Genomic DNA, 26,476 nt, shown 5'->3' with positions numbered 1-26,476 from the left:
TATATATAATTTTTTTAAAATTATAAACAGACTAATTTAGATTATCAGAATTACATTTGCACTTAAATATAAAAACCGAATGTATAAAGTAGTTGAAATTTTTATGCATTCACATTCGAAAATTTAATAATAATTGATTTTAAAAACTGTGATTTCAAAAACTGTTTCTATGATGAATTTCTTTAGTTTTAGTTTATTTCTCCAGTTTTCTTTTAGATCTTTAATTTTGGATTTTCAGTGATGAGAGAAATTTCAATGGTGATGTTTCTCTTAGATCTAAATATAACAGCAAATAAGTGTATATTTGAAAAATTATTTTTTTGAAAGTGAGTTGTGTTTGGAAGATTTTATCTTTAACTCAGAAAAAGACACCCGTGTTTCATAACCATAAATTATTAAAATGCTAAATATTATATTTTTCACTTATTTTGATCTAAATTAATGCAAAATAATAAAAAAAAAAGTATGAAAAATATGCTTAATAGAAATTCTGCGTGAAAGGATTAGAAGATTACTGCACCACATTTGTATATTTATTAAAGGGTAAATTACTACAAAAAAGAAAAATAAATAAGCAAATGCATGAATTTTTGCAAAAATTTCAAAAATGTGCCTTGCAGGTCTTCAAAATGAATTCAAAGTACGTAGAATGATTTTCTTTCATTATCCTCTTAAAGAGAAAATGACTTAAGTGTTTTCCCCTCCAAGCATTTGTAGTATTGGTTCAGCTAATCCCGTTACTTAGATGTATCTTCGACAGTTACTTTTCATCACGTCGCTTATTTTAACTTTGCTTGAACAAACAGATGATAAATATAATTATGTAATGTCCTGGAATAATTTCTTAAGAAGGAAAAAAAAAGAAAAAGAAGCGTGACAGGACGCCTTAGAGACCGGAACCGAAGTCTGGCTACTTCCGCGCGGAAAGGTACAGTGGGATCCATTGGTAACCAAACAGTTCCTCTTCAACTACCTCAACTAGAAGAAGGGTGTGTAGCAACAAGAGTTGGGGCTCGAATGTTAATGCCATTTTATCAGAAGTTTTGTGCGAGGTAAGCCGCTGCACGCACTCTCTGTTCGAATAAACGCGATGTGTGCGTGTCATGCTTGAATTAGCAGGTGGACCGTCCTTTGGATTTACAACGGGTCATGTTCAGTGTGATTGAACTGTCACGAAGATTCTACCAAAAAGACTTCTGAATGATAACTGGTGAGTCTTTTTCTTTAATGAAATACTCTTTTGGAGAAAACTGAAAGAACCAAATTTATGCGAAATGTAGAATAAAAATAATAGAATACTTTTGTGAGATTTAACCATTTGAGGTCGAACTAACATAAGTGGAACCAAAACCGGCAACATTCAGCATTAGTGGATTATCAAATCAGTGAATCGACGTTTTGAGTGCATCAGTAAATGGGCTTTTAAAAGAATTTTTCGCAATTTATGGTACGGCAATCGATGACCATGCTTTGATTTTCACTTCACTAATTCTACGTATAAATGCTGTAAAAAATGAATTAGTTTCAAATCATATATATATATATATATATATATANTAAATGCTAGTCAAAATCATTTAAAGAAGAATGAAATATATTTGTATAAATTTTGCTACCACATTAAGTATAAAAATAAAATCCAGAAAAACTGGAAAAGAGTTGGCAGGTATAGTCATTTTAGGTGGAGTTAATTGCTGTTAACTTCTATTGATTTTCATAACTTTATTGAGTTTTATTAACTTTTATTCATTTTTATTTAACCCTTTCCGTCGCAGATGTTTACAGTTCTGCAGCACTTGAACCAAAAATGCTTGTTACCGTACCGTACCGTAAAGTGCCAAATGCCGTAAAGTGCTCGACTTCACGTGCAGTTCGTCGGCTACCGAAGCGGGGGTGCCATCCTCTCTGCAGAGGATCAAAATTGTTATGGCACGTCTTCGGATCATCCTCAGGGATATTTCCCAGACCGTCGCCAATAGCCCATTGTGCAGTTCTAGTTTGACGTAAATGAACTACAACAACAACATAAACCAAAAATGCTATAAACCACAAAAGTGTAAAACTTTTTGCTTTCACCAATATTTAGCTACTGCTATTCTTTAAGCAACCATAAGGGGATGAAGTATGCCTCATCAACAAAATTGCTCAGGGTCCTCCCTGTCCGAGCGGTATCGCCTGTCAAACGCTGTGCAAAGCGTGAAGGTAGCGGGTTCGAATCCCACTGTTACCCTGGATGCATCTTCATGCTGTCGTCCTTCTTATTGCGCTATCTGTCCTTCTATTTGACAAGCCTAAATTGAGCACACAAGCCTGCAAATGTATGTAATACCAATAAACTAAAATTACTCTAGCTGAGGGCACAGTTGTCAATTTATTGCCTGACAAAAATTCGCTGTTCCTCAAAGAGTTTAAAGAAATGCTTTGATAGAAGTACGTCAAATGCCTGAATTTGATAGAGTTAATTTGTTTAAAAAAAAAAGAAACTTTAGCTGTTTTAACCTCTGTTACTCTAGCCAGCAGTAATACTGCTGAATCAGTATTGTCATAGGAATACTATCTATTCTAAGAAATTTGTTGAAAAAATATTTAATTTCTATTATTATTTTTTTCCACAGAAAATAAGCAATCTGTGACTACCATTGTTGTTTACCGGTAGTAAAAGGTATAATTGTTAATGAAATTTCGTATGAGTAAATATATTTGTCATGAATGTTAATTTGTTGGTATACTTCACATTGGATCTTTAACGTATTATAAGTTTAAAAGTCATGGCTGCCAGAAGCATTTCAAATAAAATTTATTAAACCAATATTAAACGACTAACTTTTCCCCGTCTGACGTTGTGTTAGCTTAACATATTGTAATGATGCAAAATGGATATTTTTAAAAAATAAATAAATAAAGTGGTAGGAAATGAGTGCTTAAGCTACATTAATATCAAATGTATCAGTCATTTCAGTTTTTTTTAAAAAAAATACTGTGAATGCATAATTTCAGATAAAAATGTAACTACTTTATAATAATATATTTTGATGAACACGAATGTCTTAATTTCATCGAAGTAAATGGAAAAAAAGATAAAATAATTAGTATTTAGCTTTTTGAGGGAAAAAAAACTTCGCGAGGAATAATGAGAGTGTTATCGATTAAGGAAAAAATTAAGCATGGATAGTACGAATGAGCAAGTTTAATTTTTAACTAACTTTATGAGAGTTCACATCATTATATTTTCTTAAATCCTACGAATATTTTAGCAATAGCGAATACTTGCAACTATGTCAACTTGCGCCACTTAGTGAAAAAAAATTAATGCTTGCAAAGTTTATGTTTCAATGTATAACTCTTGATTTAGAAAATTTGATTTGAAAATTATTTTGCCAAACATTATGTAAAAGTAATTCGAAAGTTAATGTAGAACGCCACTATCTTCCTGTTTTCTTGCGATGAGCCTTTAAAAATGTTGGCATAATTAACTAAATTTCTACAAGTTTTTGTTTTTAATTCTGCACAAATACCAACTTGCTCCGTACAGTGGGGGGCAATTATTTCCTAGTGGTAGTCTTTTAATGTTGTTGCTTCAGTAAATTCGATTTACAGGATTTTTACTCTTCACAACTTCTTATTAATTCAAAGGCTCACGTGATACGCCAATTTGATACTAGTTATGCTTTTTAAAAGTTATGCTTTTTAAAAGTTATGCTTTTTAAAAATCTGCAAATTTTAGCTTGTAGTTTAGTTGTTACAAAATTTGTCAAATCCGGAGGAGTTGTCATCTCTGTTTACGCATTGTTTTGATTGAATTGCTATGAAAATGAGTTTAAGTACTCGAAGACAAGCACTAGAAGCACCGTTGGGGCCATTTTGATCATTTTTTGCCATTTTTTATGTTGTTTTTGAAGATAAGCGTAAGCTTCAAAGCTCATGGTTCTCGACTTTTCCTAAATTGTATTAAAATTTCATGCGTTTATGTTGATTATCAAAATAAATAATTATGGAAATAAACAGCCAAAAAAGAGGCCATTTTGACCCCTTAAGCACAGTGTACATTTTTAAGGTTTCGTGCCTGTTTTTGATTTCGCAAGTCGGCGAACTGAGAAAATGATTGATGAAGTGATACAGCATCTCTTTATAGAAGCTTTGTAGAAAGTGAAACAGTTTACATCCCTGTATTTCTACCTACATAAGTGTTTTTTAAAACTAAAAACGTTTGGGAAATTTAATATTTACTGCCACATTAATTTCAAAAAGCTTTAATAATTTTCACACTTAAAGTTTTTTGCTAGTAATGATTGCTAATTAAAATATTTTTTTCACCCAATATCATTTACAACTTATTTTTTTAAGACAGAATTATAAAACACCTACTAATTTCAAACTTTTGAAGCTTATAAATGTAAAATGTCAAAAGAATGATATGACAATCCATTTTATTGATATTAAATACAAACTTTATATATTTACTAAACATAATTTTAAATCCGAAGTTTTCATATACGTTTTTAAGAACTAAACACCGCTTCATTTCTATTATGACTATTTATATTTCTTAGAATGCTAGTATTTTTTTTAGAGTAGAAATATTTTGTGTTCTTTTCCATAAAGAAAAATTCTTGCAAAGTTTGTCGGTGCGGGTAGAAGACTTTTTTCAATAAGGGTCTGCAAACAAGAGTCTAAAAGCGATATCCATACATTTTGAATTCCATGTGTTCGGGAATGAATTCTGTTCATAAAACGTTCAGTAGAATGAAATGTGTACATACAGACATTGAAAAGCATAAATATTAGATTTTCTTCCGGAGAGTTCTAATACCGTAGACAAATGTTTTACATTGACTTTTGGAAATGAATACATAATTCCAGTTTTTATACATGAACCATTAGTGGATCTTCATGAAGTTTTAAAAGTTTCACAAATTTCCGTTTGTTTTACTGAACAAGATTCAAAAATGACTCCAGCATTATTGGGGATCTCCCCCATAAAAGTATCTTTTCTTTCCTTAAAAAATCTCATTTTGGTATATGAACGTTTATTCTAAGTTACTATTATTTGCTATTTAATTTTGCCTTATGATATATATAGATTATTTGTAGAAAACCCCTTATCATTTTGAACTTTCTTTTAAAAACTACAAAAACTACTTAGAAAATTGCTTGAAGCTTTTTATTTTTTTAATGTATTCAAATCAAGACTTTTTTCATTAGTTAATAAATACAATTCATTACAAAATTATGAGAAATAAAAGTAAAATTTATTCCACTCAAGCGCAGTATAAAATAGCTACTTTAATTACTTATATATTGCACAAATAATTTCAATTAATCTTTTTAAATTGTGAAGCAAACATTTTGTAATTAATTTTAAATTGCTCACATTTTATTAAATATTTTTAAAGTTATATAAAAATCGTAAGATAAAATAAATAGTTTTTTTATAAAAATCTCCTTATCTCCATAAATATTTAAGTTTGGTTTACGAAATTTTGTGCAATTATTGCATATATTAACCAAAATTGTGTTTAAAAACACTATTTTCAGTTTATAATTTATTGTCGGTCCCTCAAACCATTAAAAGCTTTAAACGTCATTGATATGTATGAGAAATCGCATGACCTAAACACTTTTGAAGTTATAAAATAATTTTTAAAGGATTTCTTGAGAAATATGAAAAAATGTATTAGTGTTTCCATTATTTTGTGCTTGCGGTATATTACTAAAATATTTTTCACTCCCCTACCTCGTCTCGAGTATTGACTGGTTGGTTAAATGATTCGTTTATACAATTTTTATCGCAAGTTTTTGTACCAAAATGTATTTAAAATAAATAAATAAAATAATAAATTTTAAAGAGGATTGATTTTTTCTTCTTTGTGGATTGACTGAGATTTGACTTTAGTCATCAAATTGCTCTTGAAAATAATTTAGCTTTCATAACTCATCAGTCGAACGAAACGGATGTGTTTGTTTCCCACCATGATTCCTATCTCATAGACAATTAACAATTGCTGGGTAATTCAGTTAGCTTATTTTAATTCTATCTCTGTTTAATCTTTCACTCGACTTATCATTCATCAGCCTTAAAGACATCATTTAAAAATGATTCTATTCGGTCCCATAATTCTTTGTACATATTTTGTGAGACACGCGTTCTATAAATTTTCTGCCTTCAATTGTTTGATCTTCACAGGAAGAGGAAATAACTTTTGTTTATCGAATTGCTCAAAGGCCATTGATCGATTCTATGAGGTTGTTTATAATTCAATTGTAGTTATTTTTCTTTTAATACTTTCATTAACTTAAAATATTTTGCTTAAAAAGTAAACAAAGTTATTATTTTCAGTCTAATTTCAAAGAGAAATAAAAATTAAAGCAAATAAATGAAATTTTTTGAAAGCATAGTGAGCTTAACATAGCTTCTGTAACGTATGTATAAAAAACTACCTTTGATGGAAGATTACTCTTGTCAATTTCTATTTCAATGTATGTTCTCTTAATGAGTCAGCTGATGTTTTTTTTTTATCTTGTATAAAATCCTATGTTATCGAGTAAAAAAACATAATGTGACTGTTTTCAGAATCAGCATTATTTTTGCGTGAAGAGAAAAAGGTTGGATTTTATGTTTTAAAGTCAAGTATGTAAACATGGTTTATTAGCAACCTTAACCCTTGCATCTGCGTTGTTTCGTACATGCGCACTTTATGATTGTGCAAAAATACCAATATTAAGTGAATAATCTGCTCTCATCGAGACATCTTGTCGAAGGTCTCCGTGCAAAGAGCCATTAAAAGTCTCCAATGTTTTCTAATCAGACAGATGATTTCAGGCTTAGTGCATTTGACCCACATACCTTTAGTGTTAATTAGAAAAAATATTATTCATTACACAATAAGCCTGATTTATGCCTGGTAGTTTGCCGTGAACTCAGATTAGTGAAGGCTTGTTATAAATAGCTTTATTAAATGTTTATTGTGATAGGGCAGGAGAATTCAGTCTGATTGAATAGTTTTCACTTATTTACTAATCAGTCTAATGTAATATAGGTTGATTGTAATGTATTAGGAATAAAACATTAAATGGATTAGAAAATACTAAAGACACTTCCAAATAGCCTCGTACATTGCACAATGACAGCGACATTTGCAGTGGATTTTTCCATAAATTTACGCATACGGGTTTTAAAGTTGATATTTAAGAAATTACTGAATATATTCTTCCACAGTTGAAATGTTTTCATTAGTTCCATATATTTCATTGTGTAACACACCAGGGAACCCCTCCAACGCAAAAAAGATTCTATTTCCCACTACAAATTATCTTAAAGTAAATTAAATAAAATCTGAAGAAAATGCGAAGGTATCTGATCTTTAAGTCTATTTTTTCTTCAAATTATCTGGGCAGATTTTATTTCCTACAAAAAATCCTCAGAATGAATTCTCTCTGCAGAATTCGTAAAATATTTTCCAAATACTGCTATCTATCGTGAGAGAGGGAAAATACTCTTTTTGTGTTAATCTATGCAAGAAAGATAGTTCTGTATTCCCACAGTTACAGGGACACTGGAAACTCTTCCTGTGTTGACGGAATAGCGGTAATAGTGTGGCGTCCAAGAACCCCCTTTCAGCTGGTCATAAGACTGACAGATTAGACTTCTCAGCTAAAGTATGAACCCAGCTATAAGGAACTCAGAGGTTTTATGAGGTGTTCATTATTCAAATTATTTGTTTAAAATTTAATCTGAAGATTTATAATAATCTACAGTATTGTTTGAAATCTTAAGATTAAGGAAAGTAATCAGACTTAAATTAAGATTTAAAATTGTCAGAATAAATTCGCTAATTTTCTTTAAAGTTAGGCTTAATAAGCGGGTCAAACTCTTTCAGTTTTTATCTTCTGCAGAAAATGTTGAGAATGTATTTTCAAAATTTTCTATAAAATATAGGCCTAATATAGGATTCTGTTTCTTCAAATGTTTAAGTCCTATTTAATCAGAAGAATATTTTAGGACAAATTTCCCTCTTTTTTTTCTGCTTGCTAATTCATAATATTGAAAAATGTTATCAAAAAGCCAGCAGATATTTTAGAGGTAAATAAAAACCTTCAAAAAAACTATGAAATGCCAACGAAAAAATCTGCAGATAGTTAAAAAAAAAAGTAAAATCTTATAAATATCTGAAGATTTCTGAAGAACTCTTTAAAAAGTGACTTTTTCGATGAAATTCTTAAGATATATTTCAGTAGTGTATTAACCTACAGAGAATTATCTGAATATAATTTCTTTATTTATGAAATTACTAAATAACATCTTTCATTATTATTGGTTTCTTTTCATCCATTGAAATGGATTCTATTAAACCTAGTGTACTTAATTTTGAAATGTTTTAGAAGTATTTTCAAAATATAAACTTCGAACTTTGAAAAAAAATTTAAATTACTTAATTTTTAATATTTAAAAATTGTGAACTTGATGCTATAGAGCACAATTCAACCAAAAAAATGAAACGGAAGCTGAATAAAATATTAATGAATTGCTTAATAAATAAGGAAATTGTGTTCATATAATTTCTCCGTGTATGTAATCCCATTTCTGGTTAAAGAAAATCCTTGATGCACACTATTGAGTTAAGCATTGCAGAAATTTTTAAGCTTTATTATTATTTTTTTTAATCTCTTTTAGATGTCCAGTCCACCGAAGGGTGGCAGCAATACATCAACAAGCTTCCAAGAAACCTCTAAATCCTCCAAGAAGAAAGATAAGAAATCGTCGAAGCAGCAGGACACTGCTTCGAGTGAAGCAGATGGGCATCCTGGTCCATCGACATCCATTGCCTCCCCATCATCCAAAAAGGACAACAGGGAGGAAAGCAGCGGGGGGATCAGCACCAACTCCACCCCTGTTGCTCACAACAACAACAATCCCGACAGGGAGAAGGAGAACAAGAAGAGCAGATCTTGTTTCTGTGTGACCTGCTGCTGCTGCAACTGTTCTTGGTCAGTTCTTCTTTAAAGTCCATCCGGTCATATCAAAATTTCTCACTTCAGAAATGCTAACTGTTTTAGTGAATCAAAAAATTACTGTTTTTTATCTTATGATTTTTTTCATGCCTGAAGAGTTATTTTTTCAAAATTCAGTTGAAAGTTTTTATTTAAGGTAAAATTTTGGTAATAATTAGATAAAATGTATTGAATTTCATTCATGTCTGGGAATATTTGTGCTCAATATTTAACTCCTTCTCTGACGTAAATTGCTCTATTATAGGTACTTTTTGCTCCTTGTTTAAAGATGAATTTTGAAGTACCTTAGTTTCTTTTCTAGCTTTTCGCAAAAAAGAAAAAAAAAAGACATTTTTAGTTAAGTAGATCAAAGCTTTTGAAAGTTTAAATGAGTCATTAAATAATATTTGAAAAATTTCTTTATGCGTTAAAAAGAGCCTATGTTTATGTTTAGTAACATGCTTTTTCCTGCGAATATGAGACTTTCAGTCATCTTTTATGTTTCTAGAGTATTATGAAATCCACATTAATAGTAAACTAAATTTCTTTGTAGTTTCTATCATTTTGTACTTTGTGATGAGGGCTTTAGGGAAATATTGTAAAATGCATATAATTTACTTTTTTTCACCCATTAACAATTAGATATTTTTTATCTTTTAACATAATTATATTTCACTATTTACATACATTTTAATCTCTTAAAGTTTGAATATATATCTCCAATAAAAATGTTTAGTAATTGAATTACACATTTTAACATTTATTGGTTAAAATTTTGATTGTGAACGATATATTAGGTTAATGTGTTTTAAAATTGAGTTAAGAATATATTACTTACTTTCATTATGAAATTACTTTAAAAGCTAAAGTTTACTGAAAAATTACACCTCTCATTAAATTTCTCATTTTTCCTCTTCAATTACAAAATAAAACAATTTTAAATAAAATGCATATAGTTTTTAATAGAGTTAAGATTCCGAGCCCAAGAGTCCTAATTCTATCCCGACAATAGCTCAATGATGCTTTAATATACTTTTTTGGCATGTAATGACTTCTCTGAAGTACAATACGTTAAAGCAACACCTTCTAAAAGAGAGAAGGCCTCTGCACGGATCGATTTAATAGACCGACGTTATGAACATAACCTGCGCAGTGCGGAAAAATTTGAAGGATGTCACAACGTTCGGACTACTGAAAAATTTTCATTCATAGTAACACGAGTGGAGGCCTTCTCTCTTCTAAAGGATTTAAGTGCTTGATTTCAATTCCAATGGGTTACTCAAAGATGTTTGCTCCTGAAACAGTCTTAAATGTTTAACTTTTTGTATTGATTTTTTGTTTAGTATCTCTTAAAATCTATTTTCCCCTGCGTCTGCTATTATTGAGCTTCGAATGTGTTATCTATCCTTCTAGTTATCTCGGGTTATTTTCACTTATTTTTTTTTCTTCGAAACTACTTTAAAATAAAAATATATCTCTTACAAAATCAAAGAAGAAATTTTAATGATTGTACAATGGTAAATACGTATATGTTAAACGGGATTCTTATTTTTTAATGCTTTGCAAACCTGATGCTTAGCTTCTTATTTTCTTTTGCAAAATGATGTCCATATGTTATTTTCCTTCTTATTGTACTGCATTTATATGTTTAGTTACAGCTTTTATATTTTAGATACGTTAAATCATTTCCTTTGGCAAAAATTATCAGTATTCCGGTTTCATGATTCAATTTCTTTTAAAATTATGTTCTAAATTTTACGAAAATTCCATGATATAAAGTGTAGAAAATTAATTCATAAAACTATTTGTAATGTGAGGGAAAAAGTCTTCAAAACTATACATTTTCATTTTTAACAGAAAAACATTTTCATTTTTTCTTTAGATGACATTCAAAATTGAACTCAGTTCAGAAGCGCAAGGTAGACCAATTGCACTAAAATTAAAGGCAATTTTTCTTGAAAATAAACAAAAGCTAAATTATAGAAGTTATAACAAAAATGACCTGTGTCATGATTTTTATCGTATCTTTTAGGTTTCGAGATTTTCTGCAGCAAAGAGCTCAACTTGCTCGGTAAGTCTTTGTCCGTCACATTCCATTGTTAGTCACGTTCCTTCAACAACACTCAGACTAAAATCTCTTCTAGACAAAATATTTTAGTTGTGCAAAGTATATTAAAACTCACCTTAACACAGAAAAAAATCTCAATGATTCGTGATAGTTTCGAGAATTATCGTTAAACAATCAAATGAGAAATTTTTTCATATTTTCATTAGTTTCAAAAACATAAAAAAGTTATTTAAATCAGAAGCAGTAGAGAAATGTGACACTCTAGACATTACCACCCTTTTTTTTTAAATTGTGGGTGAATAAAATTCTCCCTGACAAGAGATTTCTCCTTTTCATGACATTTTTCGATTGCAATGATTCATCTTTCTGTGATACATATATCTTATAATTAAATACATATATTTTAACAATAAAAAGTAAACAGCTTAGAAAAATATCAGATATATATATTCTAACAATATATTATGGCTCATAGTATAAAAATAATTTCAGAAATGGGTTAATCAAGCAGTTACAAAGCAGTTTTTCAGCGCAATTGGTTACCTTCAATGCTGATTAAATGATTAACGTTGAGAACATTTGGAACACTATTTCATTTATTGTATACAATAATATATTGATTTAGCGCAATAATTCATTCATTGACAGAACTTGATTTGGCGCAATAATGTAAATAAGGCACGCACTAGTTTCTAGAATCAATCTTTGGATTTTTCAGCGATTTAGTTTGTTTCATTCTCTTTTATTTTTTTAACTCTCAATTCAATAGCTTATATATGTTTTATATGCTTGCAGTTTGTTATCTTTTGTTCTTGCAAATTTTTCCTTTCTATTTGCTTAAGGTTGCCCTGGTTGTTGATAATTTTTAAACATATTTTTTTACTTAGCGCTTAGCAAAATTTCAGCCACTTTTAGCATATTTATTTCGATTTTTTTTGTAAGTTTGAATGAAGTATCAATATTTATGGCATTATTATTTCCTAGAGTAGTCTAATCAACTGTTTTATCATTTATCATGATTTAATAAAAATATAATGTGTTTTTATTCCCAAATTTGTTTTATAAGATTACAGTTTAAGCATGAATGTCCTTACAAGTATCATCACATTTTGCGGAATTCCTTTTTTACTCATAATTTACATTTAAATCTACGGTAAAAAATCATTTTCTTTTCGAATATTAAATAAAAAGTTGCACTGGTTTTTAGTAACTTCCCAAAACATTGAAAAATAAACTCAACCTAACATATAAAACGACAAAAGTATGAGTGTGATATAAAATCTGTTTATTTAATAAAATTAATTTATTTTCAACCAAATAATAGTGCACGAAAAAACCCTGACTAACTTTTTGTCTAATGATCGGATTTTCGCTTAGCGATACTCAATTCAATGGTTAATGGGAGTGACCACAGCAATTTGTGCAGACGAAATTTTAGGTTACGTCATCACACGCAAAAAAGTACTTTCTTTGAATAAACACACATTTTCAACGGATTTGGATTCCAGACTCTAAAATTAGGGGGGTAATATGGAAAATAGGGTCCCAATAATTTAGTCAGAAGAGCGGTCGAAAGTTTGGACTCTTTCTTGTTAATTTCACTTTTTACGTACTTTTCCATAATTCATAAAGCGAATTGAAATTTTTTTTGCTTACAATTGTAAAATTAATTTATCCAAAGATAATTCCATGCCAAGAGTAATTTTCAATAGATTTCTAGCCCCTATTTTCATTTTAGCATCTCGAAACAATAAAAATATTTGGAAGAAATTGTGCATAAAAGCAGTTAAGGGGAGGAGGTTAGGACGCCCCTTTCACGCGGAATTTTGCCTCATCACCCGCTTATAGTCAAAGCTGTTTAAAAATATTTTTATTATTTGAGGGTTTTGGGAATGGAATAGTTGTTTAAATATCTAGAAACAAGTTCAAAAATGCAGAAAGAAATTATGGATATCGATCCCGTTTCATAATTTTTTTTTATTTCTTTTTTACAAATGTGCTAGAATTTTTCATCTCTCTATCTCCTTCATAAAAATTTTACCGCTCATTAAACATTCAGAGGCTCTCGATGCTGCAATTGTTATTTTTTTCAAAATTTTTCACAATTCTTGCCCGCTTTATAAATGAACAGTTGAAACAGAAACTAAGATGTTTAAAAATAGTCCTTTTTATTCCTTCCAATGAAATGTATCGTCATTAAAATGATCAAAAAGAGATTTATAAAGTGTTTCTGGAAAACCGTGAGTGATGGGAAAAATGGTGGGTTCTATGCAGGAGGTCATTTTGCGTCAGAATAGTGTTTAGGTTCAGAAAGATTTTTTTAGTGGTGAAGTGGGATTTTTGAATTAATTTTATCATTTACTTTTTGATTATATTGAAAACAGAACTTTCTGAAAGGGTCGGTTCATAAAAAGTTGGCTATTCAATAGTACAAAAGGTAGATTGAAAAATTTCTTCGAAGCGTTTTTTTAAAAAACGTGACACATTTTCCACAAGATTCAATTCTAAACTTGAAACAAGATTCAATTCTGACATAAATATGGGACTACCCATTATAAAGCATGTCTAGCAAGTAAGGAATGCTCAAGTTTCTTAAAGGAGAAATTATTTTCGATTCTTAAGAATTTCGAGTAGAAATAGAAAGAGGTTATACGTTAGTTCAATATGATTTATGGTGTGAATTACAAACAGGAACAACGAGACACTTATCAGTGTTTAAGGCAAGTAAGGCAGAGAGTTACTTATCAACCAAAGTATTCATTCTCTTATTTGTTACCTAGCAACGGAGAAGAATTTGCAAAGAAATTTTTGAACAGTGGATTGTTTCACAAAGCAAAATTTTCTCTAACCAAAGTTTTTATGAAATTCCACTCTCTTGGGACAATCGAAAAGATAAGCATAAAATTCGTTTTAATATTTCTGCATGATTAAGCAAAATAGCACATCGGAATGGTCAAAAATAATATTTTCCTAAATACCGCAGAATATTCCTTCGACTGAGTACTTTTCATTAATGTCAGCACTAAAAATTTTAAAAGCAAATTTAATTTACTTTGCACGTAACAGTTATGAAATGAATTGGAGACGAATGCTAGTCGGTCACTTCTCAAGTGCAAAATTTGCAACTTTCGACTTTTGTAATAAAACCCTGTAATTAAATATGTTTCATTTATAATGTATTTCTTTTGCAGTCTCACAGTACACAATCAGGTGAAAGAGAAGAATAACAAAATGCATCAGTTGTCGTCTTCGGCCGATAATTACCACAACGGGAACGAGTCCGTATCACAGTGAGTCCATTATAAATATACTTTTATTAGATTAAACCAATCGGTCACTTGCATTCAACGATAAGTGCATTCAACCATCATTAGTTCAAAAATACTAATATAATTTTTTTCCCTTCCTCCGATTTAGTCAATCGGCTTGATTATAAGATAACGCAAAATTAATACAAAGTTATGTGAATTTATTGCTAAAAGGTTTTTTACAAACATGTCTTTATCATATACCTTTCAATATAATTTCCTCGAAAATTCAGGAATATAATAACGAATATATTTTTAAAACGCTTTTTCGAAAAACATTTCTGCTAATGATCTGGAATGGTTTCGGACATTTATTTGCAGCTCTTCCCTGGGCCATTGAGCCCCAAATCTGAATGTTGTTTTAGAGCTTCTTCTGGCCAAAGGCTTCAGACAAATGTCCAGTTTGAAAATGACTTATAATGGACGGACGGACTACTATCAAACCTTCATAATATAGGGTGATTTTTCATCACTCCTCTCGGCTTCTAGACGAGTGCCAGAAAACGCTTCAATCAACGTTTCTCATCATGGCTAGAAGTGTTTTTTATAAAACAAATTAAAAAGCTTGATGAGTGAAAATATTTTATATTGACACAAAACCTAATGTGAATAGAAATCTTTTGTTGGACGTTTTGTGAGTGTGTAATATTTATAAAAAGGAACGTTGCATAGATATTAATGATTGTTTTTCTTTTATAGCATACTCTGCAATAGTTGGATTTTCTCTACAAGAGATATTGTTTATGTTAATATTTGGTTTATAGACGCGTGTTTCAATATTTGTACGAATAATTAATGTTCAAGAAATGACACTTCGGCACGATAATATTTCAATAAAGGGTGGCACTTCACGGCACACTACAATGTGTTCGATTCATCAATTTTTCTCTTATCTCATCCCTCCATTTGGGTATTACTGAAGCAGACTTTACCACGTGTACAAAACTTAGAAAGGTTTATGGATATAAAAACTTACATTCACAGATATTTGAAATTAATTTTCATTTTTCTTAAAAATATCGTGAAGATTTTAATTTTTTTTCCATTTTTTTTCAAATGCCATACCTCACAGCATTTTATCAATGCGTTCACACTGACACCGTACGGTTTGATTTACAGATACATCTTCCAATGCAAAATTTGTTCGTCAACATGATCACAAACTAGCACATAAATTTTGAAAGTTACTTCGGCCAAGCTGTATTTGAAAAATTTAAGGTTTTAAATTTTTAATTCGAAAGTAAAGTATAATGCATGTAAAAATCGAAATTTGTCTACATTGAAAATTGTGTGACTGTTTTCATGTTTATAGCAACGTGCAAACCCTAATTAATTGAGTTGAAATTACATTGATACTCGTTCCTGAGTAATAAATATTGGATGTTGATTACAAATGTGTCTATATATGTGTCTATATTTGTGATATATATATGTGTCTTTACAGCTACTAAAAATTGATTCTTTAAATAAAAACAAAAATATTTTCCTCTTCTATATTATGAATTTTAATACTTGTATTCTTTTCGATATAATTATAATTTTATGATTTCATGTAAGCGCATAGTTCTCAAATGCTACGTTTTTTGCAGAAATAATTTACAACTGGTATCCAAAACCCTCTCTATACTGTCCGATTCTTTACCAATAATACGACCCATAAACTATTCAAGCATTTACATAAAAGACTCGATGACCATGGGGACAAATATGTGTTGCTGATTTTTTTTTTCTAAAACGGAAGAAAAACATTACATTGAATTAGAATAATTTCCGCTTCATTTTACAGACTTTTTGGGAAGAAAAAAAAAATCTTCATCAATCTATGTAAAATGCAAATGACTCATTCATGTTTACTGTATTTTAGACCAACTGTCGAAGAGGTCCGTTCTTGGGGAGAATCATTTGACAGGTTGATGAAATGTGCTGGTAAGTTTATTGCAATTGTATATCATTTCTTAGTAAATTTTAAAAAGAATAGAATAATTACAAAACATTAGAGAATCAAGTTTTGCTTTATTTGTTTATTTGACTATTCATTACAGCTGTAAATTACAGCTGTCTATTAGAAATCAGTAATGCAATTTACTGAATTTTAAAAAGGCACTGATGGCAAGGAAAACAGTAACATTACTACTGGAGTTAGTAATTAATCTAAATACTGTGACTGAAAACAGTTACCAATGTTTAGAATGTATTATACATATTACTAAATATTGACACTTCTTTATGATATTTCTTTTAATTATTAAAAACTAGTGGGCTGCGCCCCCTGTTTGCTAACACTCGCCAATCCCCGAAAATTGCTACGCAATCCTATATGGTTTGCTTCGCGAACCAAGCTCGCTTCGCTCGCTACTAACTTATGTGAATTGCAAATGCACAAAATTCTAAGAATTTAAAACAATCATTCAAATCCATATAAAAACTTTTTTTAAAAAAAAAATTACATCTTTTTAGTAAATACTAAGTCATTACAAAAAAATTTGAATTTAAATAAATGGCATGTAATTCGTTAAACCTATTAGAAATGTGCTATAGTATAATTCGTGATATAAATCAAAAATCGTCAAATAAATTCGTAATATATAAATTCGTGAAAAAAAGCGCTTTCGACAAAAATACTAAAATAGAGATCTATCGACAAAGACTACTCACTTCTGCCTAGATTAATAGTATGAGATTGCCGCAGCTGATGCTCTCTGGTTATTGCAGTTTCCTTTTTTAAAAGTGCTATATGATGAGCCACTTCAGCTAGATTTGGCATGCGACATTTTTAGCGGCAATCATTGGTCGATTTTTTAGCGTTGCCATTCGGGGAGTTGTAATGAGGCTTTTCTTGTCACCGTGTAAGAGAAATAGTTAGGTAAACAAAACAAAGCAAATGTTGCCACCGGCGGAGAAGAAATACAGCCAAAATTAGGGAGCCACGTAAGAGAATTATATATAATAGATGTGCAAAATAAAAATACTATTTACAATTTGCGCAATTTTGTGCTAATTTCTATTAGAGTCAAAGTCATGGAAAGGAAACTTTATACTGATATTACATAAACATCTAAGAGAATAAAATAAGTCCAGAGCACACTTGAAAACGAAATCTTTAGCCAAAGTAAAGTAACCGCCAGCCATTTTCTTTCTCAGTGATGTCATTTTCGACAGGCCGCTTTGAAATTTAATCCCCTGCATGATACAAAGTTGTGAGAAAAACTAATAAGCGCACTCTGTTGATCATTTTTAATTATAGATCAGTTATTGCTATATTTAAATAGTTCTTAATCAGAAAATGTAAAATGGTACCTATATAAAAGAAAGAAAAATTACTCTTCTAAAAATGACTTTCAAAAAAGTCACAGACCATTCAAAAGAATGGTCTTGTTTACTGACACAAGATGGCAATTACATTTACTTAGAGGAAGAAAAGAAATTATTAAAACAGCTTCCTTTTTTTTATAAAATAAAAAATTTGATCTAACATTTCTTGGACCATTTATGAATGAGGTGTCTTTTCATTCGACCGTTTTTTTTAACACAAAAAAGTAAAGTGCTGTAAGTAATATATATTCATTACAATAATTTTTCACCGAATCAAAGATTGTTTAACAAAATTTTATTTATCAATAATTCAAGTATTTATTAATATTTGGATAAATCAGTCTTCAAAACTGAAGTAGTAGATAATGGAAATAAATATTCGCCATGGTATAGGCATATATGTATTCTACTACTTTTATCATTGATGTAAATGCGACTTTTTACATCATTCCAATGGGAAAATCTATGGTAAACGAAAAGCCTAGATCGTACTTGAGCAACAAATCAATGGATGACAAATTGTTCCGCCGCTTTGTTAGCAAATTCTCACCACATACAAGATACAAAAATTAAGACACTACTTTGCGAAATTGTAATTAAGATACTCAGATTTGTTTGAATTACAACCGCAACGTTTGAAAATATAAAACATTTATGCATTAAAAGAATTCTCCACATTCGATCTTTTTAGGGACATCGAATTTTATTAAGAAAGTTTAACATTTCAATTCATACGATTTAATATTTTTGTATCGAAAAGCCTTGGAACATAAATGCTTTTAAAATGCATCATCTAATTTGGAGTGGACAGGGAAAATGATGTTTAAAGACATTATAGTAACATAGGCATTCTTTTTTAATGTAAAATTAAATAACCTTCCTAGCTATATCTAATTATCTTAAGCGTTTCTCATTGAAAAAGTCTGACATTTCGAACCCCATCCTCAAATATTGCGTAATCAATAAAATTTTCTGGTTAGGCAGAAATGATTTATTGCACGCGAGCGACAGAATATCAAATAATAAAATTTTCTCGCTACTAGTTTACTCGTATTTGCGTGCAAAAACATTGTTCATAAATGATACTTCACGCCATTATTCTTTCAAACATGTTATTACATCAAGTAGCACATTTTACAGAGGTGGGGAATGTATCATTTTTATGACTCTGAACAACAACCAACCTTCCATCTACTAATTAAAATAATGGCATGTTTACACAACTTTTTTACAACTTTTGTAAGAAAAACAACGCAGCACGCATTGTTTTTAGTACTTAATTAAAGTGCTAAAAAGTTGGTGATAGAATTCGTTGACATGCATAACAAAGTTATTCTAGTCATATCCCATGAATTTAGAAACATTTTTGCAATTCTATTTGCTCTTCTGCTTTATTTTAACCTTTATTTTGTCATGAAAACTATTCATTCTGCACAGATCGCTTGAATGGGTAAGTCTTGCAATAATTATCGGCCCAGTATGGATAAATGCAGGATTTTGGAAAGAGTTCCGAACCTTTATATTAAGAGAGCTGATCAAAATAAGTATACATCCTTGTGACATAAATAATTACTGTAAATTTGAACTAATTATGGTAGTTAAGGACAGTTTAATCCTTCAGAAAATTTTTTTTGATTCATACCAGCTGCTTTTACAATTTTAGTAGAACACCTTGTTCGTAATTATTCGACTTGTTAATGTGGTTATGACAGATTGATTGACAATTTTCCGCCATTAAAAAGAAAGTAACGTTTAAATCAGTTTTAAACGAACATTTAATTCAATGATATTTAAACAATACACACTATTAGTTGTTTTGATTTTTCATAATCGGCACAAAAATGTATCCTTTTTCAAATCAGTCTTTAAGCCAAATATAGGGTAATTAATAAGGGAGAAATGAAATGTAAAAATTATGTAATTTTAAATAAACTAGTGGGCAGTGCCCCCTGCTCGCTAACGCTCGCCAACCCCCAGAAATTGCTACGCAATCTTACATGGTTTGCTTCGCAAACCAAGCTCGCTTCGCTCGCTACTAACTTAGATACATTGCAAATGCACAAAATTCTAAGAATTCAAAACAATCATTCAAATCCATATAACAACTTTTTTTTAAAAAATAATTATATCTTTTTAGTAAATACTATGTCATTAAAATTAATTTGAATTCAAATAAATGACATGTAATTCGTTAAACCTATTAGAAATGTGCTATAGTATAAAATCTTAAGATAAAATTTCTAAAACTGATATCTCTTTAAAAAGGTTAAAATTTTGGCTATAATTAAGTCTATTAAAAATTTAAATAAGAGAAATTGCAATGGAAAAACCCTGCATAAACAAAACATTGAATTTCGGAAGAAATCTCGTTTGGTGAGAATGCTCTCTCTTGTCAAAAAATACAAAATAAACTGACCTCAAATAAAACTCCAAGGACTTCGAATCAAATAATTAAGGAAACTACTATCACGTTTAATATAAAAGGAAGATTTATTAACTAAACAATAAAATTACAGCATCGCAGTTCCAAAAAACAAATCTCACACTCACTCAAAAAAACAATTTACCTTCTAATTAGTCACCATAGCAACCACAAAACTCTTCTCGTTACCATCTATAAACTGATATATAATAAATAAATTATTTAACAAAAAATACGATGCGCATAAGCACATAATATTTTACACTCTGGTTATTTCAGTTTCCGTTTTTAGAAGCGCTATATGTTGAGCCACCTAATTTAGATTTGGCATGTGACATTTTTAGCGGCAGTCATTGGCTGATTTTCTAGCGTTGCCATTCGGGGAGTTGTAATAAGGCTTTTTTTTATCGCCGTGTAAGAGAAATATATATATAGATTGCGTTGAAGTAGTCATTTTTTAACAATAGACGCAATCCGCAACCAAGAAATTAAAAACGAAATAGGACTTGACCATTGCTATCTAGACAAGTAAGGTACTGCTTATGACGTTCTTTTCTTAAATTGTATCGAATGAGATCGAACGCAAGTCCATAGATCTAATTGTTTAGAAGTTATTAGAGTTTTCCATAAATCAGTATACAATTTTTTAACTGTTTCATCTTTAAGCATCTGGCATTGCTAGCTAGACAATTAATGTAGTGGTTACTTAATACTTTTATTAATTAATTTTCAGTCAAATTCTAATCTAATTAAATTTCCTTAGATAAAGAAAATAGTTTAGAAAATGTAAGCGTTTTATGCATACAAGGGTAAAAGTCAAATTTCATGCATAAAACCATCATAAATTCTAAACGGTTAATGATTTTTGATTTTATTCAATCTAGTGTTAAACAAAACATTAGATCTAATAATAATTCACTTGTCTTTCTAGCAATCTCAGACGTGTAAAAGTACAGAACTGTGCTTTGTCTGCATAAAAACTTCTATAACTTTTGAATTGTCAGTCTCATTGACTTTGTTTTGTAATCATTCGGTAAATGTGTAAAAAACTATGCAAGAAATAATAAGTCACTTGATTAGATTTCACTGTCAAATGAGTGAATAGGTGTGAGTCGAAAATTTTATTTATTATACAGAAAACATACATAATGTCTAAATTATTAGTCCTATCGACATGAATTTGGCTTTATTCAAAACTAACTGAGAAAAAGAGACACGTTAACAATACCTCATTTGTCTCGATAGTAATATTTAAGCCCCTTTTTTTTTATCTTTCTCACCTTCTATATCTTCGCAAATGTGGCTGGGTGGCGCAGTTGGTTTGTCGTCGGCCTTCTGAGCCCAAGTCTGCGGGTTCGATCCCCGGCCCAGACACCGGATTTTCGGGATGCAGAACGTGAGTAATCCTCAGAGGCCATGTCGTATGTTTATGCGGCATGTAAAAGATCCCTGGAGTGCCTTATTGGCTCTTGGCATTTCCGGCAAAATTAAATTCCTAGTGCACTTTAGCATCCAAATAGAGTTTCGGTGCTGCCATCTAGTGTGGCAGAAACTAGACGTCCAAATTAACGTGACCAACGGTATCTCACCCATTGTGGTGGTCCTGAAAGAGTGGATACCACCTCTGGAGAACGCACTAGGTCTGCTCATCGGCAAGACCGATTGTGAAGCTCATTGGAAATAAAATATCTTCGCAAATACCATCATAGCTTTTCTTATTGCATACTAGAAAGACCACTCCCAATCATAAAAGGACTCACAGAATGTGATACTTGGTTCTATTTAATAGTCAGATTGATTTTAAACCAAAATAAATTTGTGTAAAAGACCTTAATATGTTTAGCTATAGATTTTTCGTAGCAAAAAAAAAAAAAAAAACTAAATCACGTGTTTTTTTCTGTTTATCTTTTTTAATCTAATTTAAAGTAAAAATGGACGCACAATTTTATCACTTCAAAGATTCGGTAAGAAAGTACACAACTTTCTTTACAGCAATTTTCTTCCCGATCTAAGCATATTTTTATAAGAACGTGAGTCTATTAAACTTCGAGTTTGCAACATTTTTCGCTAAGTCTCAAGTCTTATTTTGTTGTATTTTATGTGCAAGACATAAAGAAAACTCTTAAGAAATGTTTATAGATTTCCCTATTGCGAAGATTTGTTGAAAATTCATGAATAATTTTTTCTATCTAAATGGTTTTTTTTAGAATGAAAGGAAAAGCAACCACAAAATTCTATGTTTTTTAATGCTTAGTTTCTTATTTAATATGCGTTTTGCGAAGGAATTTTTAAAAATATTGCTTAATTGTTTCTTCAAATTACTTTATCGAATAAAAAATGAATCGTTAAAGAAAGTTACAAAATTCCATAGGTTTTTAATTTTAATATGCTTCTTATTAAGTATGATTTTTTCTTCTTCGTAGTGAAAGTTTCACGAACTTAGTTGCGAACTTCAAGATTTTTTTTCCAATGCTTTTTTTTCCTTCTTATTTACTATGGTTTTTATTAAAGTATTCAAGAGAAAATTGTATCCTTCTTAATTATCTACCACAGTGCAAATACTAAGCAAAAAGCGTAGTAGTAGTTGGTAGTCCTGAAATTTCTTAACAAAGAATGAATTCAAAAATGTTGAAAGAAAGATATACAAAATGAGGGACATCACATTAGAGATGAATGATTATTGTTTACTATTAAAATATGCAATACTTCTTTTAATTTCAAATTGGGCAAAAGCTTTTGGAATGACTTGATTTGGAGCATGAACTTTTGATTACAAAATCAAATACATAATTTTATTACAAGAGGATATTCTTTTGAATTATCGATTTAAAATGATGATTTATACCCAGTAAATGTAAAATAAACCTAAATAAACTTTGAATTACAAATATGTTGTGTTCGCAATGGGAATTTTTTTCTTAGAAACTATCTACTTATGGAAAATTTTGCTACCAACTCCAATTCTTTATTGAAATAGTTTCTACTTCTGTAGGACCCCAAGCTTCCAAAAACTCCTAAAACGATAAGAACATTATGTCGAATGTAAAGCATCGTGTCTAACTTCATAAAATGAATTCCTTTTCTTGGGGGGAGGGAGGGGAAAAGTTCATTTGTTTTTATCGCAAAACGGAACTAGTTTCACAAATAAGTACCATTTTTAGAATTAATACACTCTTTATAGGAAATTGTAATACGAACTTCCAGTTGACTTCCTGGTCTTAAGATTTCTTCCCTGTTACCAACTATATGACTATATCGTGAAATCTCAACCACAGTATTATTTCTTCTGTTAGAATTTTACGTATTTTATTGTTTTTTTTGTTTTTTTTTGTTTTCTGATGAAGTACATTTTTACGCGTATTAGAATTAATTCATGGCTTTATTACAAAAATATTTTATTTAAAAAACAAGCACATTTTTATTAATATATTTGCTCTAATTCCTTCAAACAATTGTTCGTTCGTCAATTTTATAAAATTGTTAAAACTGGTGGTAATTGTACACCATTTTTTGTTACAGTGCAGCATAGTAAAACACTAGGAATGTTCTTTAACACTATTTGGTGTAAAAATCAGCTGCCACCGTTTTTAGTATTCAGAAGCAATAAAATGTATAATTATTATCAAATTAAAATTTACACTGTAAGATGAAATACACATGCGAATCAGTAAAAGTATTTTTGCAATATAAAGTAACAATATAAAGTAAGAATCAATAATTTAGGATGCATATATACACTAATATAATTATAATTAGTTTCTAAATCAAACATGTACGTAGCACAGAGAGAATATTAAAACGAATTCGAATTAGGCTTAACAGATGCGAAGCGGATAGAAATTAGACGTTATAAAATTAGATAATCAGAGAGATTTAAAAATTAAAGTGTAAACATCTTTAATATGCATCAAAAAACATGTATACATATTTCAACGATGAATTTTTGCAGCTGTTGACGTCTAGAAGAAAACTCTTAAAAAACTGCTAACGATATCTGAAATGGAACAACATTGGTGTTTTTGAAAACGAAAGTGATTTGCGTAGTGTACGCGTGAAATGGTGTAAGCTTTTTCTTCATTACAAAGAATTTAAATTTAAGTACAGCCTGTAATGAACTCTCGATTTTGTGTGAAACAAGTTTTGATCTCGATTTGTTCCGTTCCACAATTTTACAATAAAATTTCCACAATTTTCTCATTATTTTTACAATTAAATATGCAATAAGCTTCAATATAAGTTTATTAAAAAGCGGGACATTTGTCTGTCACAACAACATCTTTTGAAGCTGTTTTTTATTAATTACTGTCATGCTTGAATGAATGCTTCAAAATTCATAACTGTTAGTCTGTTACGATGGAATTTCTCTCTTTTATACCCGGATAATAAACTTTTGAGAGCAAAATGTTATTACTTGATTCTTGGTTTAATAATTTATTTCGACCTTTATGCGAATAAGCAATAAAAACATATTTACAAAAGACTTGATATCCCTACTGAAACGTTTGTAAATACATTCATATTTTTACTTCACATTTTTTACAACTACTATTAAAAAAAAACTTTCATAAAAAGTATTAAATTTTGGTCAATATATCATTTAAGCATGAAACATTAAGTAAGCAACGTTCGATAGTTGTCTTATGGAACATGAAGTATGCACTATAAGAAATTCCAGATCAAATTACGGTAGAGATTACCGACATTTTGGGTGCATCATACGTAAAATCCTTTTTTACCGTAAAATACGATACGATAATTTTTACAGTAATATTTATATAAATAGAGCAATCAGTGATTAAGGTAATTATTACTGTAAAAATTGAGGTATATCAGAATATTTTGTTTCGCAACTTTTTAGCATAATTTCATCCGGAACTTTTTTAAAGTGCAAAACACTATAAGAAAAATCCCCGATATTTGGTTTATATCAAGAAATATTAGATTTTACAGTAAATTTGAATAGTAACAAAAATTAAGTTAATTTAGTTTTAATTAGCAAAAATAGATTTTACTGTAAAAGGGGCCAGCACCTTGAAAGCCAGTACTTTTTTACAATATGTTCATTCGGAATTTTTCTACAGCGTAGTCTGATAAAAAATTGGGTTTAAACCTGACATTAAGAGAGAAAAGAAAGAAGTTTTATTTAGGGAAAATTTTCTCAGTATACAACCTTAGTAAGTGGTAAAAGTAGTTATCCATGTAGTAATTTGGGGGGGGAAGGGGAAGTGGTTAATGTGGGCAGAGAAACTTAAATATTGCTACAAACAATAAGTTGTTTTCAATATAAATTTTTACACTAAATGGAATAAAACCAGGTTTGAGACCATAAATATAATAATTTAGAAATTATAATTGTTTTATGTACAAAAAGTTCAATATTTGCGCATCGGACATCGCTATCTAAACGAAAAGAATACTCATTCTTGTGTCCAATTTCTTTGTCTTAAGTATAATTTTTTCTTGCATAATCTCTTTCGAAGGGGATCCCATTGCTCTAATTTAATAGAAATATTATTAAATTAGAGCAATGATATATAACGATCATTATATTTTGTGTTTCTTTTTTTTTTTGAAAAAAAATTTAGCTGGACGGCAAATATTTCGAGAATTTCTGAGACTTGAGTACAGTGAAGAAAATATACTGTTCTGGCAAGCATGTGAAGACCTCAAACGAGAGAAAAATCCAGAAATTGTTGAAGAAAAAGCAAGAAGTATCTATGAAGATTATGTGTCCATACTTTCCCCGAAAGAGGTAAGAAATTTACTTTATTCCATTTCGAAAAAGAAAAAAAAACTATTTTATAAATTGATTAACTGTTATTTAATACATATCAGCCATTTTAATCAGGGCTAAAGAGAATAGAAGACTGGTTCACTCCTTTGAAGAAACTTTCGCCGAGCCAATCCTCCGATTTTCTCTAGAGACGTCACTTTGGCGCAAAGCTCGCAGTTGTGCTTCAAACTAATATTGGAGCTCTTGCTAGCTCAAACTAATATTGGAGCATATTTTTTTTGGGTGACATATTCTAAGACATTTGTTATTTTCTATAATGACTTTCCTCAGTTTTTGTAGTTAATTTACAAGAATTTAAAACTATTATCGAAATGCCAGTTTGCGCGATTGCAACTTGCAAAAATTCTGATATAAAAACAAAAGGAAAAAGTATAATTTTTCGCGTGTTCCCTAAAGTAAATGAACAACTATGTAAAGAATGGATTCCGAAATGACACAGTTAATATAAAACCGCAATACGTTTATTCTGTCGTAAAGAACTTTTATAAAAATTCATTATCTAAATAGAAACCGCCTCGCTACTTCATAAAGAAAGGCAGGTGAAAAGAATTAAAAAATAGATAAAGTCAAAGAAAATTAAAATG

The 26,476-nt window shown here is 29.9% G+C and overlaps 1 protein-coding gene across 6 annotated transcripts in view; it reads left to right on the top strand.

Moving 5' to 3' along the window:
- Positions 1-26,476, top strand: part of LOC107451321 (regulator of G-protein signaling 20) — a 77,330-nt gene that overhangs the window by 47,599 nt on the left and 3,255 nt on the right. For 2 of the 6 annotated variants that reach the window (XM_016067401.3, XM_016067390.3), the window contains 5 exons: positions 8,672-8,985; positions 11,021-11,059; positions 14,248-14,346; positions 16,229-16,290; positions 25,684-25,850. In XM_016067401.3, coding sequence (XP_015922887.1) covers positions 8,672-8,985; positions 11,021-11,059; positions 14,248-14,346; positions 16,229-16,290; positions 25,684-25,850 — 681 coding nt within the window. Of the gene's footprint in view, positions 1-906; positions 1,211-8,671; positions 8,986-11,020; positions 11,060-14,247; positions 14,347-16,228; positions 16,291-25,683; positions 25,851-26,476 lie in introns of those variants that run through there. The other 4 variants (XM_071180249.1, XM_071180250.1, XM_016067395.3 and 1 more) reach the window with 3 other exon arrangements.

This window comes from Parasteatoda tepidariorum, chromosome 4, assembly GCF_043381705.1.
Source record: "Parasteatoda tepidariorum isolate YZ-2023 chromosome 4, CAS_Ptep_4.0, whole genome shotgun sequence".
NCBI classification, from domain to species: domain Eukaryota; kingdom Metazoa; phylum Arthropoda; class Arachnida; order Araneae; family Theridiidae; genus Parasteatoda; species Parasteatoda tepidariorum.
The sequence above is the reverse complement of the archived record's forward strand: the minus strand, read 5'-3'. Positions and strand labels throughout refer to the sequence as shown.